Source organism: Epinephelus lanceolatus, chromosome 15 (genome assembly GCF_041903045.1).
Source record: "Epinephelus lanceolatus isolate andai-2023 chromosome 15, ASM4190304v1, whole genome shotgun sequence".
Taxonomy (NCBI): Eukaryota; Metazoa; Chordata; class Actinopteri; order Perciformes; family Serranidae; genus Epinephelus; species Epinephelus lanceolatus.
In genome coordinates, this window is record NC_135748.1 from 8,510,123 (window position 1) to 8,532,183 (window position 22,061).

General features: G+C 40.7%; 1 protein-coding gene across 4 annotated transcripts in view; it reads right to left on the reverse strand.

Moving 5' to 3' along the window:
* Positions 1–22,061, reverse strand: part of ccdc88c (coiled-coil and HOOK domain protein 88C) — a 74,277-nt gene that overhangs the window by 32,463 nt on the left and 19,753 nt on the right. For all 4 annotated transcript variants that reach the window (XR_004502532.2, XM_078174877.1, XM_033642530.2 and 1 more), the window contains exons 4-16: positions 17,254–17,323; positions 14,322–14,380; positions 12,680–12,763; positions 9,650–9,793; positions 7,827–8,059; positions 7,116–7,197; positions 5,335–5,493; positions 4,666–4,812; positions 4,412–4,562; positions 4,122–4,303; positions 3,893–4,030; positions 1,428–1,712; positions 520–1,317 (exon numbers count right to left, since the gene is read on the reverse strand). Coding sequence is in view for 3 of the 4 variants with exons in the window: in XM_078174877.1 (XP_078031003.1) it covers positions 520–1,317; positions 1,428–1,712; positions 3,893–4,030; positions 4,122–4,303; positions 4,412–4,562; positions 4,666–4,812; positions 5,335–5,493; positions 7,116–7,197; positions 7,827–8,059; positions 9,650–9,793; positions 12,680–12,763; positions 14,322–14,380; positions 17,254–17,323 (2,532 nt within the window). In the remaining variant the exon portion in view is untranslated. The remainder of the gene's footprint in view (positions 1–519; positions 1,318–1,427; positions 1,713–3,892; positions 4,031–4,121; positions 4,304–4,411; positions 4,563–4,665; positions 4,813–5,334; positions 5,494–7,115; positions 7,198–7,826; positions 8,060–9,649; positions 9,794–12,679; positions 12,764–14,321; positions 14,381–17,253; positions 17,324–22,061) is intronic.

Genomic DNA, 22,061 nt, shown 5'->3' on the forward strand with positions numbered 1-22,061 from the left:
CCCCTTTATTTTAGTTATTTTCAAAAGGGAGACTTTTTATACATACCTCTATAAAAATGATTTCAAGTGTCACTTATAGTTATAAACCTTTATTCGACCATAAATGACACTTCCTTTTCTGTCCTTTAAGGATCATTCTAATTGATGATAATAATAATAATAATCCTGTAATACTGTGAGGCCACTAAATTTTCTGAGACGGTTATTGTGCTGTGAAAATCTTTACCACTGCAACCCTAGTTACCTGAAGCTCAAATGTGTTTGGTCAGTACTGCTAATTCTGATAACAAAATCTTGTCACGTTGCCTATGGATGCAAAACTTGTTAATAAAGACATGAACAATGCAAACTGTAGGTGTTGGGCCAATATTAGTCTTGTATTGAAAACCTGACATAGGGCATATGGATCAGTACTATTTAATTTTGATTGTTAGCTCACTTTTTCACTGTCCTGGAGGTATGCATCCTCATGAGATGGAATTTGCTAAGTTCAAATTCAAACACCATTTTTCCTCTCACCTCTCTCAGAGTGGCCAGAGTCCTCTTGTCAATCGTTGCCTGTTTCTGCAGCTCCTTGTTCTCCCTCTCCAACTCCTTGGCTTTGACTGACACTTCCTTCAGTCTATCAACTTCCTTACTCAGAGCCACGCCCTCTTTCTGCTTTGTAGCCAATCGCCTGGCTTTCTCCTCCAATTCTGTCTCTTTACCCTCAAGCTGGGTTCTGATCCTCCAGCTCTCCTTCTCCAGGTGTTTCCTGCCCTTCTCTGACTGCTCCAAGTCCAGCTGGAGCTTCCTCCTCTCCTCCTCAACTTCCTCTCTCCTTTTCCGCTCCTCCTTCAGTTCTTCCACTTCTCTTCTCAGCTCCTCCTCTCTGGCCTGAGTCTCCTGCTTCTCTCTCTCTTCCTCCTCCCTCTCCTCTTTGCTCTTCTGTATTTCCTCCTCTAAGCGATGTTTCTCCTGGTTCAAAGCTGCCAAGTTCAGCTCCAGCCTCTCTACCTTCTTCCTCTCTCCTTGTGCCTCCTCCCTGGCCTCTTCCAGCGTCCTCTGCAGATCCTGTGTCTCTCTCTGTGCCTCTTTGTGCTCCTCCTGGAGGGTGGCCAGGCGGGCGGATGAGGAGCGCAGGTTTTCCAGGGAGCAGCGCAGGTCCAGGTTCTCCTTTGACATTAGGCTGTTTTCTGCCTCATACTTTTCCAGTCGCTGCTGCTCCCGCTGGGCCTCCTCTGCCTCCCGTTTCAGCCTGTGCACCTCCTGCTCCAGGGAGGACACCTGCTTTTCTAGAGTCTCTGACCGCTCGCTGCATGCACGCAGAGAAGCCACCTGGAAGCAAAATACAGATGTTGGTCCCATGATTTCTGTATCAATTCATTTAGCTTTTAAGAATACATTCTACATAAGATGTATATTTAATATACTGTTATTATTATTACCTCTCTGTTCAGAGCATCCCTGCTCCTCTCCAGCCTCGCCACCTCTCGCTCCACCTCTTCACACCGCCCTGCCCTTTCCCTCAGCCTCTCTGCATCCTCACTGGCTAATTTGAGTTGTGTCTCTAAGCTGGCCAATCGGGAGCTGGTGTCAGTGATGTTCTGGTGCAGCAGACGGTTCTCTGTTTCCACCTCACGGACCCTTGCCTCGCTGTTTGACTGAGCGCGCTCTTGTAGAGACGCCACAGCATCAGAGAGGTGCTGCTTCTCACTCTCCAGCTCTGAGATCTGTTAGACAGGATGAGCCGGATACAGTGTGAACAAAGGATGCATTTTTCTTTGTCTTATAATGAACATTAACAATGTCTTACCCAAGTGTGTGTGTCAAAGATATAATATGTAACTTTTTTGCCTTAAATATCTAAAAACAGTGAGACCTATGTTGTATATATTGTTGGGTTGTGTGCTCTGCATTATCCAAATGTTTCCAACAATGTTAAAACCCAGAGGAATCTGTCATTTTAATCCAGGACACTGTTTGTGGTCTGGTGATCTGGTTGCCATCGCCTGTCAGTGGCGTTCCTTTGTGCACATCTGGCCCAGAAGCAGCCTCCAAGTGGCCCGGCTAGGAATGAGTACTGAAACCTGGTATTAAATTGCCCGGGGCAAAATGAATTAAGACCACAGTATTAATAAGCTCCAACGTTATCGACTCTTTCATCGTTACTTTACAAAATTTTGGTTTCATGTATCATCATGCTGCACCCTCTCTCTTGCTGTCAGGATGTCGGGGGTGACCTCCCTCACACAGCAGTGTGAGGTCAGAGAACAGCTGAGAGGCTGCAGTGCAGATGAACAGAATATAACTTAAAGATTACTCTAGTTTACAACAACTACGCTTGTTACTGTAGGTAAGTGCAATAAAACCTTCATCAGTAAAGAGCTGATAGACTACTTTATCAATGTTCAGCAAGTGGATAGCATTCTTTCAATCTGCTCTGTCCACAGTCTCTCATTCACCGCTGTTTTTATTCTGTTTCTGCAATACTAATGTTCCTTGGTCAGATATCCAACAATTTTTTTTGTTTTGTTTTGTTTTTTGTTTTTTTGTTTTTATTTCAAATGTGAAATGATAAACATTACTACTTTTACTGTGTCAATTTACATTTGTTAAAAATTTGTCATTACAAAAAGCTAAAAAAATTTTTTTTTAAAATTGTCAGTGGGTTGCTTGCTGCTGAAAATGTCTGGCCAAACAACATTTTCTGGTTTTAAAATCTGGCCTACTTGAGATTATAGTTGAATAGCCCTGCTATACACTTTTAAGGTTTTGGTCATTTTTTAACTATACGTTTTTACTGAGTGAAGTATTTTAGTCTTAGACATCTGGATCCTAAATTAGCAGAGAAATATGCTGAGCTAATGTTAGCAGTAGCTTGGCTCTAACCCCTGCTGTGCTGAAAAGCATTGGAGAAACACTGATTTTTTTTTTTTTACTGCTTTACAAGTGGTTTATTGAGTGTTTTAACTGGCCGAAGTCACTGGGTGTGTTTGGGAGTTATCCGAGAAAAAATGTGAGCACACATTAGCAGATGCTGGGCAAGAAGCTCCACCAAAAAACTGCTTTAAAAAACTGCTATGAGACTGCTTTATCGTTTTTTTTTACTGCCGTTAATCACCATGATTGTTGAAAAACTTTTATCTGGATCAAAATGATCCAGACTTGGAAATACCACCTTTTGCTGTCCAGGATCATACAATCCATCTTACCTTTGTGCTGAGTGGATTGGATGAACCTGATCCAGGTGCAAATGTTTTAAAATTGGCAAATCTGGATAACCAGTGCTCTAAATGGGACTACATATGACAATGTAGGCATGTTTTGTTTGATACTGACATTTTATGAGGACATCATCCTTTTTTTAACTTTACTGCACTGAGAAGCTTAACAGGTAGCCTGATATCCACTTCATCCATTTTATCACAGTAACTGTCGAACAAATCAAGTGCAAAGTATAGATAGATGCATATATATTTGAGCAATTTAAAAGTTTTATTCCAATTTGTTCCTGAAATTCACCCTGAATCCATCTTTCAGCTGGGATCAGGATAATCCTGATTTTTTGGATCAAAGGTATTCCAATTATACCAAAAGGTTTTGAACAACACAAACTGAAAACTTGATCTGGATACAAACCAAGATTGAATTACATGATCTAATATAATTTCCTTTTTTCCTTTTTAACAACCCATATTCAAGATTTGATCCAATCTGATAGCTGAAATGCGATCAGATTACTTCTAAACAACTGGGCCCAGGAGAGGAGGAGACCTCTGAAGATAATTCAGCTCCTGGTAGAAACCTCCTATATATGAACACTGAAAGAATCCTAACCGTCTTATTGTTCTTACTGTTTTGATTGAGAGATACCTCATGGCAGAAAATAACATGTTGTACATTTAACTACCTGTCTGTCTTTCTCAGCCTTAAGAGTGTGCAGTTCTCTCTCCAGACTCTGCTTTTCCTTCAATATTTCTTCTCCCAGCGACTCCATGTCCTGATTGGTCAGTCTCTCCTGGTCCAATAAACCCTGGAGCCGGTCCAACTAACAAACAAACAAGTTATTAGTATCATACAAATGAGTAACAAGTCATGGAACATGATCAGTTCTTCCCTGTTATACTCAGGCCTCCTACCTTCTTGCTGAGGCTTTGGTTCTCCCTGTCCAGCTCCTGGGTGTGGAGCTGCTGCTCCTGCATGAGGTGGTTCTCCTCTTTCAGTCTCTCTATAGAGGCCTGAAGCTCCCGGTTCTCCTTCTCCAGCTTCAACACCCGACTGGAAACACACTCGTTCAGCTCATGGACTAACGACTTACGAGCTGCAGCACAGAAAAATACTTCAGCTTGGACAAATATAGAGACCGACATTTCTGGACTCAGACATAGAACAGGGTATAACAGAAGAGAAAACAAAGTGCATGTCTTACTCTCTGTGTTAGTGTTGTCATGGTTCTTGGTCAGCTGTTCCAGCTCCCAGCCCAGATGAGCTGACTCGTTCATACTCTGTTTCTGTCCAATCTCCAGCAGCATGTTCTCTTCTACCAGCTCTTCCAACCTCCGACGCTCATTGTCCCTCTCCTGCACAACACACACACGATTAGTAAACCAGCAAACCTAACCTAAAATATCTGATGCACGGCATTTAGACTGATAAACTCTTGATAATGCTGTAGTGTAATACCATTTCCAGGTCATGTATTTTAGCTCGAAGTAATAAGTTGTCTTTCTCCAACGTGTGTAGTTTATCACAACGCCCCCTGGAGGCTGAGAGCTGCTCCTCCAACAGCACCTTTGTCTCCATGAGAGTCAGGTTGTCCTCACGAAGTTCCTGAATGACCCCACACACACAAACACACACGCACACACAGTGAGAGGGCTGCCAGTGCCAGCTGCTGAGTAAGTGTGGCTGCATTGTGTGTTCATGTCTTCTCTGTCAGCTGAAAGGTTTATGCATTTCAATAACACTAATCACATCCATGCAAATTAGAGATTAGGATTCTGTATGAAGTGTCCATGTACATCATACAGTTTTAAGTCAACCTGGTATATCAACTACAGCAGTAAATGAGTATTAAACAGAACACTTAACAGAAGAACATATTAGGTCAAAATATTTATAACAAGACATTAAGTACAGCATGAAGTAGAACATATCATCACTGACAATTATGACAGTGTATGACTTTATGAAAATATACTAAAACTATGAAAAGCAGTGCAACATGAAAATAAATATGTATCAGTGAACCTTCACAGATCCAATGTAGGGCCATAATGTCTCATAGTATCTACAGACAGAGGAGGTGAATCTGATGGTGTACTGATGTGTCGAGTGAAGCTGTGTTGGTACCTCCACTCTGGTCTTGTAGAAGTGAACATCATTGAGTTTTTCTTTGCATCTGGTCAGTTCAGTCTCCAGTCGGTCGACCCGCGCTGCTTTTTCCCTCAGTGAGTCCACCTCGTCCCGGTACACTCTGACCGAACGAGCCTCACAAGACAGCGACTGGTTCTGAACCACACAAATTAATATGAATTTACATTAACTTAATTTGTTTAAATAATTTTGTGTAACCATTATCACACATAGGCAGGACAGGGATTTGGCTGATTTACACAGTAAATACTATAATGACAATATAATTGAATTGAACTTCTACAAAACAATTTCAGCATTTTAGCTTAGATAAAAAAAAAAAAAGACCTGTGTTAACACTTGTTTATTCTACCAACCAATAAAACTATTATTACTACACTTCCTTTAGTAACAGGTAACAGGCCACTGTGGTGCAATAAGAACCAAACTGTTTGAAGCAAATCAACAGGATTGTAACAGGTATGATAAAGTCATATAAATAGATCAGCATTAATTGTTTTAACTACATTCTATTTCTGATGTTTGTGTGCTGTTACTTGCTGTGCTGAGACCTGTCGCCTGTCAAGGCTGTACTGACAAAAAAATAAACAGCAGCCAGCTGTTTGACTTGGAGATAATCACATTGGCAGTGTAATTCAGCAAGTGAGGTAAGCAGATATGGTTTGCCTTAAATGGAAACAAAGGCTGTTTAAAAAATAAAAAAAAATTATTCTGGAGGTGATATGAAACAGAAAAAATACTGCAACCTGCTCATACACAACATACTGTATAAAATAGTGGACGTCACACGTATTAGCAACTGTGACGTCATGTCATCAATGGATGATGGATGTTTGTTAACTCCCGTTTTGAAGCCTCAAGTTTGGCATTTTGGATGTCGCCATGTTGGATTTTTTGAGCCAGAATTGTCCATATTTGGATGAGAGGGTCGAGCTAACCCTAACATTAGCTGCTAGCTTGGTTAGCATGTTGCATTAAAGGCTATGGTTAACAGTGATAATGCTAATGCTAATTTCCGCTTGCAAATAATAGGCTTAAAACCATTAAAACAAAATTTACTGACTGGAAAAATTGAATATCCAACTCCTTAGAGGGTTTTTTAGTACAACCTAATGCTGAACAAGGCTTGTTTAGGCAACCAAAATGTCACAACAGTGTTCATTGTTATTCAAATTGCATTTAACTTGTTTTTAAATTGCAAATTTTGTTGACATTCTATACCCAATTCATATCGCTACTGGCAGGCAGTTACTGTTTACTGTGATGACACTACCACCAAGTGGCTGCATGTACATGAGCAGGCTGCAGTATTTTTTTTCCATGATGTTATAAAGCCTCCAGAATAATACATATACATTTTCATTACTGAAGTTGTTCACCTTCAAAAAACAAAAACAACCCTTAAATCCTGTGGTTACATAAAAACTGCATTTGAACTTGTGTAGTTTGTTTCAGGTGGGGACCTGGTACAAACTTCCATATAGGTCTGATTTAGGTTAAATGTGTTATGTAGGCAAGTAAAAACAGACACTGAATCAGTATAAAAAAACTCACCTAACTTCACTGTACCATTCCTAATACAATTAACTCACTTATCAATGCTGGTATAGAATCTATATAAAATTTGTGTGGTGCATCCCCCACCTGAGACATAAACCATTCAGTCCAAATTGCTTTTCATCTGTCTGTTTTTCTGACCCCACAATTTTCCTCTAGTCATACAGATGTGACACTACTGATTACAAACAGGTCCTGACCTCTTGTTTCTGTTTCTGTAACTCCTGATCCAGTCGCTCTACTTCATGTTTAGAATCCATCAGCTGCTCTGTCTTCTCCTCCCTGCAAAGACACACACACGCATGCAAAAATAAAAAATTAGCGTCCATGACATTTTTTTTTTTTTACAATCCATCAAGTTGTATAATCAGCCCCACACCCTGGTAATGTCTGGACAGTTGATAGTAATTAAAGAGTTTGACAGCTGACAGTAACGCCTCTCGAGAAACACACAGCAGACTTGTCTCACTGTAAGTCTTTAATATAGGCCAGTAAAAGAATCCAGACAGTATATTCTGCAGAACAACTTCAGTTGCTGTGTGTAAAGTGGGAGTGTATAGTTTATCTGTAAATAGATGGATTCTGTATGTGATTACATTGTATATCTATCAGAACTAGACAGCATAATAAGCTCTGTTGGATATATAATGACTTCCAGCTGCTGCTTGTATCACCACAGTTTAGCATAAAACCAGTGATACCCACAGAAACCGTGTGCAGTGAGCTGCTGCTTTAGCCACATTAAGATTTGCTTCTGTGGCTTGTCACTGTGAGTGACACCTTTCACATTACAAGCAGTCATGTGATCCAGTGTTAATGTAAAATTGTTACAGCGGCTTGTACTGATTTAACAGTTTGTGTTTAGGTTATCAATATGTAGTAATTGACTTTCTTGTGTGACTGAGACTCACAGTTCCTGTCTGTATCTGCGGAGCTTAGCCTTGGTATCAGCGAGCTCCACGGACAGATGCTGCTTCTCCTCTTTGGTCAGTCCAGACACCGTCACAGCCGATCCACCGTTATTCACTCCCACACCTCCAGCACTCTGCCCACGCTCAGGGCTGCTCAGGCCCAGGTTTCTGCACCCCTCCTGCAGCTGTTGACTGGACAGGTAGTCCCTCTCCTGGGTCAGATCAACAATCACCTGGAAGATAGAAGTGTTTTTGCTAAATTCCCACTGAAATAGCGCTACTAGCAGACTTCTGCCCACTGTCGTCTTTAAATGTGACCCATTTCCCAACATAAAAGTATTCAACAGTGTGTCCAAGTGGAAAATCCTCTAAAACAGTGGTTCCCAAACAAGGTCACAGTCCAAAGGTGGGTCGCGAGTGACTCGCGAATGTGTCAAGTTTGTAAAAAGCACATTTTATTTTGGTATGGTGACTTTCTGGAACAAAGCTCTTATTTTGAAGTGTTGTTTCCTGCTATAAAATGAGTGAGAGAACAGACAGCTACTTGTCAGAGACAGCAAACTAGCTTGACGACATGGCCAAATGCAAGTATGATTCTGAATATGTTTAACTGTGTGGACCTTGAACCAGTGACTAAGATAGAATCTGGACCCTGTGACTGGACCAGTAGGGAACCACTGCGCTACAACAGCATTACACCATTTCACACTGCAAAGTGGACTTAAATCACAATAACCAAACTACCTGCATCATATCCATCTCAAAAGAAGTAGACGACAATGACTGGTCTTTGATATTAAAACCTCTGAGAGCTGTGAGAGCGCTGGCAATCCCAGCCAACATCACTGTCTTGAAGAGGCTACACGAAGGTAGTGATCATGTAAAATTGAGACAACCTAAGGTACCCATTGGTATCAACTATGTCATGCTATCTTGTTGGGAAAGGGGCTATATAAAGCTCTAATTTTGGGCAAAAGTTTGGCAAGAAAAAAAGTGGAATGGCCATTTTCAAAGGGGTCCCTTGAATTCTCACCTCAAGATAAATGAAAATGGGTTCTATGGGTACTACTGAGTCTCCCCTCTTCAGAAATGCCCTCTTTTTGCTAGCCCTATGCAGTTTTTGGCAAAAACCAAGCAGCTTTTTGCATGCAGTATAAATCTGTTATTTTTGCCTGTTCTAAACCTCTGGTTGACCTCTAGGATAATCACAGCCTCATGAAACTTCACAAGCACAAAACTAGAGACCTCGGGCATTCAGAGATGTTTGGCTTTCATAGGTACACTGACAATAATGATGTTTCTCAGCAGAACAGAGGAGCTTGCCATCCAATCGGCAAAAAATGCAATTCTTACAGAAATCTCTTCATGTCAGAAGTTGTGGATACCAAATCAGATCATGGATTTTTCTGTGGTGTTCCAGGGGTATTTTTGAGGGATTTTTGGCCTTTTTTTTTCAATTCTGCAATGTTCAAAAATGCTTAAATTTAGACCCAAATCTGTGTAACAAATGGTATGCTGCAGCAACCTAAGAGACATAATTGAGCATGGTATGGCAATCAAATACTTCCGTCATAATGTTCTAAGCCCCTATACACTCTAAACTTTAAAGTTTGAATAGGTGCCTAACCAAAACACAGTGTTTATTACAGATTTATGACTTGACAACCCTGACACACAGTGCTGAGCTGCACCTCAAAATAGTCTTCAGGTTCTCAGCTTTCACATGCACTTACACTTACCACTCCTACATGGCATATACTGTTATCCTTGCGTGTGTGTGTGTGTGTGTGTGTGTGTGCGCGTGTGCTTGTGTGTCTCAGTACCTCACTGGCTTTGTCTCTCTGGTCAATCAGTTGCTGTAGCGATGCAGCCATGTTGCGGGACAGCGGTTCCAGATCTTCGTGTGGGAGCTCTGATCCTTCCTCCATCCAGGACAGGTCAAGAACATTCAGCTGATTATGGGTCACCTGCAACACACAAAATAATGTTACAAAATGCAGCATAAGTTAAGCTGGATACAGTAGTACAGTGTAAAGTGGCTTCCTCCTCGCACATAAAAACATTGAGCGCTCATTCTAGTGCTTTATTATATCTACTGTTAAGAATTTTTATATAAAACTTGACAATTTTTCACACTTCTTACTGCTATAATTTGGCTTCCCTCTTCAACCTCAGGATTTCAACAGGACTTTAAAACAACCTGAACAATGCTTGTCCACACAGCAAGTAATGACACACTCTCCAAAGTGTCCCTTGGGCTGGAGAGGTTAACTAGCATGGTAACATCATTAGCATGACCTCATCATACAAGTAATCAAACAAATAACAGCCTGTCTCAGAAGTAAAGGGCCGACCTGATATGGATATATAAAGTAACTGAGCAAACTGTCTGAAAATAGAACAGAGCTATATAACGAACATCACATTGATAAAATGAATGACAAATGAGTCTTTAAATTGATTTCTGCTGATCTAGCAGTTGTTGTTCTGTGATGTCAGCTGATGTTGGACATGTTTCATGCTGCATGGAGATAATACAATGCTCACCATTTTAGGGCAACAGCTAACAATTATTTTAATTTTCATTTAATCTCTCTATTTTCTTAAATAATTGATTATTATTAATTATTTAGTCCATAAAATGTCAAAAAAATAGTTAAAATGCTTGTCACAATTTCCATGAGTCCAAGTTTCTCTCTTCAAAGCTACCAGACTCCACAGACCAGAACAGAAATTTTAGCTTGCTGAGCACAGGCGCTGCTGGCGCTGCCTCCATCAGTTTGTTTGTATGTGTTGTCGTGTGACTTTAGTGAATCGAAAGTAACCCTTTAAAACACTACACTCACACAGTGACACAAACAAACCGATCAAGGCAGTGGCAGACCTTCTGTGTTCTGCGAGATAAAATTACTGTTTTTGTGAATGTACTAGTGTTGCACGGTATACTGGTACCAACGGTAGACCGCGGTACTAAAACACCACGGTACATATGATACCATAATGTTGGAGTACCATAGTACTACGGTACCTCACGGAACCACTACTGTGGGATAAGTTCAAAGTCCAATCACAAGAGAGTGAGTGTCCATGCACTGTTCAATAACGGCGCACGCTGGCCACCTGGCACTCAATATGCTGCTTCAGTGGTAGTGCAGTGTAGGCTAGATTTGTTGATATATGCTACAGTGATTTGTTTTCCAGAGCACTACGGTGTGAGCACTTTACTCGCATTTGCGACTAAAAATAGTTTTGTGCGAGCAAAAGAAATCATTCAGGAGCATGCTGTGCGAGTACAGATTTCAACCAGCAGCAGAAACGAAAGGCAAATCCTGCCAGTTGTGGGTTGAACGGGGGTCACAGACACAGACAGGAATACATATTCCTGTCAAATACGGCAGCCATAGTGCTCCGCGGCGCAAGATAACGGCTTACCGGCGACCGAGAAGCCCGGCTCCAGGTCCAATAAGTCTTTGTTGGTGTTATAACTGCCCAGAAATACCTGAACAGCCGAACCGTGGCGGCACACAGGTATGTGACGTGTCAGAGGAGAAACGAGCCGTTCACATTTCTCTCTTTGTGGCAGGTAACGGTCCACAAACCTCACTGCACTTTAGGGACTGTTCTTTACTTGTCAGGGGAGGAGGGTGGCTGGTTGATTTTTATTTTATTTATTTATTTTATTTTGATCCCCCCTATGTTAATCACTTATTGATGCTGTTTTTGAAGTATGAATAAGTCAATAAGTAATTTATTCCATTGAAATATCATTGATGTATTATAGAAAAGTGATTTATCTATTAATAAATGACACAAGGCACATCTGCCTAATTTTTGCTGTGGTATCGTGATACTACCCAGAACCATGATACTTTCACTGGTATCGTACCGTGGGTCCCAATTTTGGTACCGTGACAACACTAGAATGTACTCTGGCTTTGAAAAGAGTGAAATAACAACTTCAGTTCCTCGTTGGAAACTGCTGTCTGACAGCAAGGTAAAGTGGCAAAAATAATTCAAATATAGCATACACTTGAACCAATACTGATGTTTTTAGGTGGCTAACATTTGTTTTGCTGCTGCCCTCGTCCACAGCAGTACACTGCCTAGCTTCCGTGGCAGTGCTCCTGCCTGCTTCTCCAAGCAGGCAGTGCTATGGGTAACACTGATTATGGATAAATACCTCCTAAAACCCCACTCCAAAACATCTGAACCATTCCTTTAACATAAGTGGAGCAGGCACAAGTATTGATATGGACAAGATGATTAAAGGGTGTGTCTACATCACTTACAGCTCCCTGATGGAGTAGAAATAAGGCTTGTGCAAGTGTGCACAGCTCCACAATGACTGAGATTTATAAAACAGATACATGCGTGCACAATGCTTCATATTTCTGATGAAAAAAAAATGCATATGCATACTTCGGTATTGTGTATACACAAAGTTTGAGTCATGATTCTACAGTTTTATGCTCCTGCCCCCTTCGTCAGTAAATGTTTAGAAAAAGCTAAAAAGGGGACACCACAGACCATCTCTGAACAGATACACAGGTCTCCCCAATACATAACCACCTCTTATCATGTGACTACTTACAAGTATTGTGGGTATTTATGTCAAATATTGACAACTGAGCCAACTTCATATAGTAATGAAGACTGAAATGTGGTCAAAAGCCCCAGAGGAAGTCATGTGGACCTTGAGTTGAGACTATAGCTGTTCAATTTTCTGCTAGTCATCATGATTCATGTTTAGCAATGATTTCAGTTAGGTTCGGAGAACACCACGACAAATTTCTGAACTTGTGATCTACGTTTATCACTGTCATGTTCCAATCATAGAACTGTGCTCTACTGACCTCCTGAATGTGAGAGACGATGGCAGCTTGGGTCTCAATGTCCAGCAGCTTGATCTTCTCTATCATCTCCTCTTTACGCTCACACTGAGACACACACACACACACACATACACAAAAAAATTTGAATAAAATTGTGGTTGTTAATGTTTCTCCATAGCCCCTTTACACCCCCTGTTTCAAGGCTGCCTCTGTGTTCTGTGTAAAAGACACAATCCCAGAGTAGGGGGACAGAGATGTCTTGCCTTTAAGCTGGCAGGAAAGTTGTAACAGTATGGAAATAATGACTGTGTAAAAGGGACAGCTGGCAGGACGGGATCATCAGCGGGGCAGTTGTGACATGATACTGTGGGTGCGACCCAAAGTGAAACATTCAAAAAGCAGCTAGAAGCAGTTACTAGCTAACTCGAAGACGGAAAAACAGCAGCCGAAAATGTCTGGAAACTGGGAAAGCAAGGAGGTTCAGGAGCACCTTAACCTCAGAGCAGAGGATGAGATCAATAATTGTTATTGCCATTTTAATACCATTGTTATTGTTTATAAAGCGCTGCTGATGTGTATTTCATATGTCACACTAGGGGCTGGCGCTATCTAAATCACACACTGAGGTGGCGTGATGTCCCCACGGTTTGGTTCTGTGAAAAAATGCAAAGGCGGCATAAAGACGAGACTCTGTAGCGGCCCTAACAATCTCTGTGTAAGAAGGGCCAATGCTGCTGTTACACTGGTGTCAAGCAGAACAGAACCATGGGAAATGTAGTATGATGAAGAATGCAAGTTTTTTTTGGCAAATGTTTATTTGACCCCTGCTGGTTGGAAGAGTGTTTTTCATGTGGCTTTATCCACCCCTCCCTCCCTCCCTCCCTCCCTCCCTCCCTCTGTCTCTCCATTCATCGCTCCCTCCTGGGCCTTTTCCTGGAACCAGTAGAACCAGTATAGGTAGGGAGGGACACAAAAGGAGGGAAGGCTGAAAGGAAGGGAGGGAAATTAGGAAGAAGGGAGTGATGAAGGGAGAAACAAAACAGCCACATGCAAAAATAAGAAACTGAGAAAAAGGCTAATGAAAAAAAACAGCTGTGGGGTTCAGAGCCACGGGGAGAGGTGGAAACGAGAGACAACAAAGAGCTGAACAAACAAACACACAGACAGAGAAAGCACCTGCGCCCCCACTTCCCACATGAATAGCCCCTCCTCTTTAATCACAGGTAACCCAATTAACTCTTTCCTCGCCATATCTGGCTGATTCTTAAATTGAATGAATTTGAAAAGAATAGATCTTAAAACAGATTCTTTACACTTCCAAACTTGTTCACTTAATAACTTATACAAATATTTACTCATGTGTACAAAAACATCTGTATAATTACAGTGCCCTCAAGCAAGGCTCTTAAACCTTCAAACTGTGCTGACTAATACCTAACATGTTTATTATATAGAACCATAATGGTTATTACTGTATACAAAGCACTGATGTAACTCCACGTGCATTTGGATCCTGCAGTCCCACCCTGCAGCTTATCAGCAGGCACAATGAACAGCTGTGCTCAGACATGCAAAACTAAACAGACAAATACACTTCCTGCTGAGACTGGGTGGTACAGTAGAGCTGCTCTGTTTGGGCGTTTGGGAGTGTGTGTGTTGTTACCTGGACAGCACAGCCTAATATCAGCAACAAAAGTCTTTTCAGCTCCTCCATGCTCTTTGCTGAAAAAACAACAACACAGAGACACACTGGATGTCAGAATACACACTAACATTAAATACATTGTGGAGAAGAGTACAGAGCACAAAGTACTCCAAATCAAAGCAACTATCATACATATCAAAGGTCACTTTAAGAGAAAAGTTAAGTAAAAGTCACACAGCATGTCTCTGAATGCTGTTCTTCACCTCAGGCAGTGTTACAGTTTACTATGCTACAGCCAAGCTCACACTGCTCACTACACACACTCTGTTGTTATTCAATATAACACCAACAGCGTAGGGCTGGGTGATATGGACAAAAATTTATCACTGTATTTTCTACGAAATGGGCGACATGTTCATTTGCAAGTCAAAGCCACATTTGTTTATTAAAACAGACCGTGATCAAAATAAATGCAAAGACAGGGATTTGTTTTCCCTGTTTGAAAATATACAGCTGCACAATGAGTAAATAAAAAATGATATACAATAAATAACAGGGCTGTACGTTCACTTTAACAGGAGTTTGTAATCCAGTTGGCCTAAATCCATTGTAGTTTGAAACAATTCAAAACCTTTGTAGGGGGAGTTGAAAAGTTGTTTTCCATGGCCTGTCAAATGAAACTAGTGGTGGAAAATGATTTAAATATTCTTATTTCTTTAGGCTATTATTCTTATTTATGTACATAGCATCAACAGAGAGGCCGAAGGGGCGAGGGACACTGTCCGTGTTATGTAGGACTTGTATATGAAATGTCTGTTGATGGCTGCATTTTTTTTAAAACCCACCTGTTGCCTGCATCCAGTCACTGTCTCAATGTTACACATTAGACTACAGCTACCAAGAAGAACAGCGATGCGCTATAATCCAACTCACATACAAACTAGCAAACAAACGCTCACCTGACACAATCAAGCAGCTCTGTCGCCCACACATGCAGCACAGCGCTGTATTGCATGTGTGCTACTGTGGTCATTACATTCATCTCACAGACTGCGTAGCATGTGCAACATATAGACCGATGTGACACTGTAGACTCACCAACAGACAGATTAAACACAAAAGCAGCTCTATGTGTCTCTGAGTGTTGCTGGAGAACTTGTGAGTGAGTGGAGAGGAGCTGTGCAGGGAGTGTGACAGAGCAGAGATGCACACTGGCATCCGTTACCTAACGCAAGTTGACCTTATATCGATATAAACGGTATTGTCTACATCTATATCTTGCTTGAAATTATATCGATATATTGTGCATAGTCGTTATATCGCCCAGCCCTACAACAGCACAGTTTGGAACTCAGCAAAGATGCAGTCAATATCAACAGGATCTGTGCACTACTACTACTGACCTGGCTTTTAAAGACAAGAGGAGAGAACACTGATTCGTTGAATTCATGTTACGCCCCAAAACACATATAATTACCTACAACTACCTTGCACCTTAGTTTGCATCGTTTAACAGAGCAGATTGCTCACTCAGATTATCATGTTTCTGTTGCTGCCAACAGCCTGTATCACACATTTCTTCTGTTCACCTTTATTTAAACAGGAAAACCTCACTGATGTTAAAATATATGCTTTGCAGATGAGTTAGGGCTGCAATAAATCGAATATTAATGTCCACGATTTTGGCTTCCCACAATTTAATAATCAGCTGCGATACAGACTTATAAAATGCATGCTCCACTCATAGAAAACTGCATATAAAATCAAGTGCTCCCTAAACTAATAGCCAGCCTCCACTTTTGAAGAGCTGTCATGCTGCTGTGCATGCAGTGCACCCTGCAGCAGCAGCCTCTGAAAAACTTTTACTGAAAGTTGCAACTGCAGACAGGCAAAACAAAAATTATCCTTTCATCAACCACCACCATTCAACGTTTGGACTTTTTGGGATTTAGGAGAGAACAGATCATGTGCGAAGAGTACATGAGACTTGTGTCTGCACAGCAAAGCAACACAACTAACCACCTGAAAAGCTGCACAATAAGCAGGATGATGAATGCATGAAGGTCACGAAGAACAACAATGCTAACGTTACCTCACTGAATCCCTGTCCTTGACCGTCATCAACACATACATCCATAACAGTCCCACTGTACTGTTACTATACTGCACTGTCATGATACCATAACTGGAAAAAAAGTGGTGGACATATATCCATCCACTTCCAAAGACAGACTGAAATAATCAATGCAATCGCATGCTATTTGGCCAAAAATATGCACCCAACTAATACTTTCATTCAGCTGTATACTGTAATGGCCTATTTATTTTAGTTAAACTATACTCAGGCACAAGTTTTATTTTGATGCAAAGATTTGTTAATTATCAGGAATATAGCATGACACAAAAGTAAAAATAGTGCACTGTTGATTTGATTTTGGGTGAAAGGTTTTGTCTAATGTCTAATTTTATTTTGGCTAATCTGCTTTTAGGAGTGTGTTATTTTGATACTTTGTACATTAGAAGGAATGCAGCACAACACAGAAGTGACAGCAGTACTCTGTTAATTTAAAAGTGAAGGTGCAATAAAAATAGTTGTCTCTAAAAACAATGAATAATCACGATAAATAATTGTGATTGCGGTATTGATCAAAATAATCATGATTATCACATTGACCACAGTCATGCAGCCCTCAGATGAGTATATAAAGTACATGCAGTGAGATCAATTAAAAATATCATCATAAATAGTCTTTATCAATATTCATCAATCACTACATTATTAAATTCAGAACTGAACAAAAATCAATAAAGGATCTAATCACCCAATCATGTGCCCCAGGCAGATACATGTGTGTAAATACATTTCTATGAAAGCACACACAAGGAGGCCGTGCAAATATGTAGGACTTGATGAGTGACAGGGTGTAGGATGTGTGGGAGTGTGTGTTACCTGACAGCGGATCCTTGGCGATGCAGAGGATGTTAGGAAGGGGCATGACTATCAACTGCTGTAAGCTCTCCTGTAGCAGAGAAGATGGGGTTGGTGGGGAGGAGTGGGGTATAGAGAGAAAAAGATCAAATACCTTTTCAGTTTTATGGTCATAATGATAACTGTGCAAAAGGCTGTGTTACTGACAAGCACTAAAAACTGTCCATTAGAAACCAAAAGGGGGCAACAAAAGCATGGAGGTGGGTTCTCCAGTGGCCTGAATGACACTAGATTTTTGGCTCTGAAAATCTGAAATCTATATTTGAGAATGAGAAAAATCCAACAATTTCTGAGCCACTTTGTCACTGGTATTTCTGTATTGCGATGTTCATGCAGCTTGTAGGCAAATGTATATGCCTAAACATCAGTGATAAACTAAAATCACAAATAGTACTGGTCAGTTTTTGTTTTTGTTTTACAAAAAGGTAAATATTATATGAAATCAGGACTAAAAAGTGTCCCGGATATTTGTATATCACAATTTCTATATTATTTTAAGCATCAACTTGAAGGACGGTAGATCATTCACAGGACGTTCCCAACTGTTTGCCTGATAAGTGACATGTGGACAGCACAGTGTCAAATCATCCCCAGCAAACTAATGAGCACATAAGAAGACATATATATATGTAATGTTGAGTATGTTAACTAGTAGTTGCTCCTCTAACAGCAGCTTCTTTACTGTGCTGTATGCTGACATAAACTGTGTGTGTGGGAGCAGAGCTGCACATTTTGTAGAAATGAATCAAAGTCCACCACCAACTGACCCAGACTTATGCACCTACATGTTTGTGTGTGTGTGTGTATGTGTGCATAGGCGAGCAGCCAACAGGAAACACCCTGCTGTCGATAAAGAGACTGTGTATGTGTGTGCGTGTGAGTCAGGAAAGAAACAGCCCACTAGGAGGGAATGCTTTCCATTCCAGCATATCCTCTACTGTCTCCTACAGCACACCTGGTTGTCCAGACAGGCAGAGAAAATTCGAGACAAACAAAAACACTTTTAATATCTTCTTATCAACTCTAATTACAGTTTTTTTCATCGCTACTTTCTAAAAACTCTTCATACAGTCTGTAATAACAACAATAACAATAATTATTGTTAACAATAACAATTTCTGCCAAACAGTTAATCTCACCTTCAGAACTCACTCAAACCACCAAAACACTTGATACATATCTCAAAATAAGCTTGTTCCACCATAACACTAGCAACAATTCTCCCTCAGAGAACATACATTGTCATACATAACACACCGACCTAAAAAACATTAACAATGAGAAGCATTACATAAATGATGAACGTTACCTTTGAAGTTTGAATGTTTTTTTTTTTTCATAAATCAGTATTTCATTATAGAATACATATAATATCTTTTCACTTAATTGAATGTAGTGAAGTATATGTAACAAATGCCAGTTACAGAGTTCAAATTTTGTATTGGTGCTAAACTTTGGTGCCTCTTCTACTGGAGTCAACAAAGTGGGTGTGGCAAATCACACTGTTACCAATCATATCTGTGTTGTTTCACCTCTGACTGAAAAGTTCTTCCACCAAAATAAAAAACACACATTACGTCGTGTTGACTGGTGTGGGTTTTTTTTATCTTAACGGGTGTGTTTGTTTTACTTGTTATTGGTCTACAAGCAGGTCATGGCTCTGCCCAGCAGCTGCATCTCAAGCCCCTGTTAGGTCCAAAATAGCTGACACTATTAGCTGGTACATGTTTTTGATTTTCAATAACTAACAAAACTTCAAACTGTGAATGATATTTAATTATATTCAGGAGGTCTTAATCAGAGCCAATAAGAACTGATCTGAGTGCAGTCTGCTCAGAATAACAAGTCAGACCTTGCCCTGTTTGGTCATGTATCATGATGTAATGTTAGCTATCCTGGACCAAGCAGGGGCTTGAGTCAGATCTGTAATCTGTTTGGAGACCAATAACAAGGACAACAAACACCCACATTTAGATAAAAAAAAGGTCAGTCAACATCACATAATGTGATTTTTAATCTGATGGAAAGACTTTTCATTTAAAGTTGAAACAACAAAGATATGAAGTGTTACGCTGTGTTTTGCCATGCCCACCCTATTCACTTTTGAAGTGGCACCAAACTCTGGCTCCTAAATTCAAATGTTGTCACTGATGTCATGTCCTTTCCTTAAATTATTATTTCCTTGTATTTGTTTCTCTTTCTTTGCATATGGCTATTTATCGGCCAAATAACTGGGAGAAGAGTTTTGAAGAGTTTTGTGATTTCAGTTTTGACCAGTGTATGTTAGCTATCTAAAAAAAACTGTGATTAAATACAATCATAGAAACCAGTGACAGGGGGAGGCAGAGGTGCAGTGTCTTCATCAAAACATGTCATTTGACTGCCAAAGCAAGCTGTTTGGAGATGAGGAAACATGACAGGGGAATAAGGTCACATAGGAAGACATTAGGTTTAGAGAAAGGACACATGGGAGGAGACATGCGTATAACCTCTGGCTAAGGAGAAGGGAAATGTGTGTGTGTGTGTGTGTGTGTGTGTGTGTGTGTGTGTTAAGATGAGGGAAATGACTGTCAGCAAGGAAGGGCTGGTTGGAATAATGCACTCCAAAGCACACAGCACGCACCTGCAAACAGTCTCACACAATAGGAAAAGATATCAAAATTCACATGTGTGTTAGTGTGGTTTCCATGGTACATACACATTTCTTAAAGGTACAGTTCACCCAAAGATCAAACATACATATTTTTCCTCTTAACTGTAGTACTATTTTTCAGTACTAACAGTTTCATGTAGGAACTACTTTCTTTCTACCCAAGTACACCTGCCAACTGTATGACTGCGCAGATGGAACAATGCATCTACTCGTGGACGCTAGGTGAGCTAGCAGTAGATGCATGCTTCCTCCTGTGTGAACATATGGTTGGTAAGTGTAGTTCAGTAGCAAGAAAATAGTTCCTACATGAAACTGCTCACTCAAGGTCTGTGTTTTATCTTGAGTGACCCCATCATGATTTCTATAAAGAGACATTACTGTTGACTTTGTATTTGTTTAGCACGTTAAGCACCACAAGCCGAGTGCCATCTAGTTACATTATATTGAAGAAAAGGCAAGCATCTATACGTCCAATATCTCCAACACTCTGCAACTCATATTAAAACAATCTAAATTGATAAACAGCACTACAGGTAGGAGGAAAAATATGTATTTGTGATTTGGGGGTGAACTATAACTTTAATGTGCAAGTGTACATTTGACCACTGTCAACACAATTTGATGAGATATAGGGCTTAGGAGTAGAGTGTCATCTGCTAACCAGGCAATTAAATGCACTATCAGCTTACTCCACTGTTACAGCTGAGCTGCAGGGACAGGTAGGGAGCGTAGAGGTACAGCTATACCCACAGATACTGTTACACTTGCCTATTCACTGGGAGGTAATGAGAGACCCAACCAGTCTCTCTCTGTTTTACACACACACACACACACACACACACACACACACACACACACACACACACACACACCGCACCGCACCGTGTGAATAAAACATGTAAGCTGGCTACCAGATGTCTTTAAGTCACAGCAGGAATTCAGTTAAAACACACTGTCAGTCTGGAAGCTTTGCCAACAAGTTTTTGTTTGTTTCACGGAGCACTGCAGATTAAGTCACCGACAACCATTACACTAAATATACTCTAAAAAACAAGTAAGACTGGATTTTGCATGAGATGTGTTTGGTTTTCCAGTCCATCCCTGACTGACTGATACTTTTGGTTGGCTTATAAAATACTTTCTGAACCAGAAAACAAAATTGAATGAAAAACAGAAATACAGCTTTGCTCTTTTTAGATTCTTAACACTAATGGGACAAAATCTAATGTGTGGCCCGAATAACACACTGGTGATACCAGAGGAAAAGCCATGCTGTTATTTAAAGAATCAAAGGGTTTATTCATTTTAGGCCATTTTTAGACTTGGCGGAACTTAAGATACACTAAATACAACATTACCTGCTTAGGCTCAGCTGTGCTTTGTCTGACCTCAAAGAATTGAAAATTCATAAATAAATTGAGTACAAGTTCAAGGAGTTGACAGTGTGGGGGATGTTCTCGTCCTCTCACAACTATAAACACTCAAAAGAAATCAGAACATGTGTCAAAGCATGAATGAGTGCATAGAGTCAAGGAGGAACAGACACTGTGTTGCATTTGAAGTAAGGATGTCAGCTTTAGTAAATTTTGCTTTTGGTAGTCCGACACATATTAACTGGAAACAAATGCATAATGACATGACTTCATCAACTCATTAAGCTTTTGCGCTGCATTTTAAAGCACTTTCCATTTACAGGTGAGGAAATGTCAGTGTTTTGTGATGTAAATGTTTTGCCTTTTTATTCTGTTTTCTGTTGGCTTTGCTGATAGACAGCCGGCTAGCAGCGTTAACATGCACAAACATAGTGCCCCCTGCCCACCCTCCACTCTCCACTGGTTAGCTAACATTACCCTCGGCTGCTCTGCACTGTGCGCCACCCGGGTCTAGTGGGAGCTAGACAGCATCACACACAGGGACGGCTTTACCAGTGATATCCGGTGTTAAAGTCGTCCTGATGGCGGAAAGTGTCTTAAGCCCCTTTTACACTGCCAGATTTTCCGCGAATGTTGAGACGCTTTGCCAGCAAGCTGCGAGCGTTTAGACACACAGAGCCGGATTAGCGAGTTGATCCGAGGTGCCCAATTTTCCGCCTCGTAGGGTAGTCATATTGGCGGAA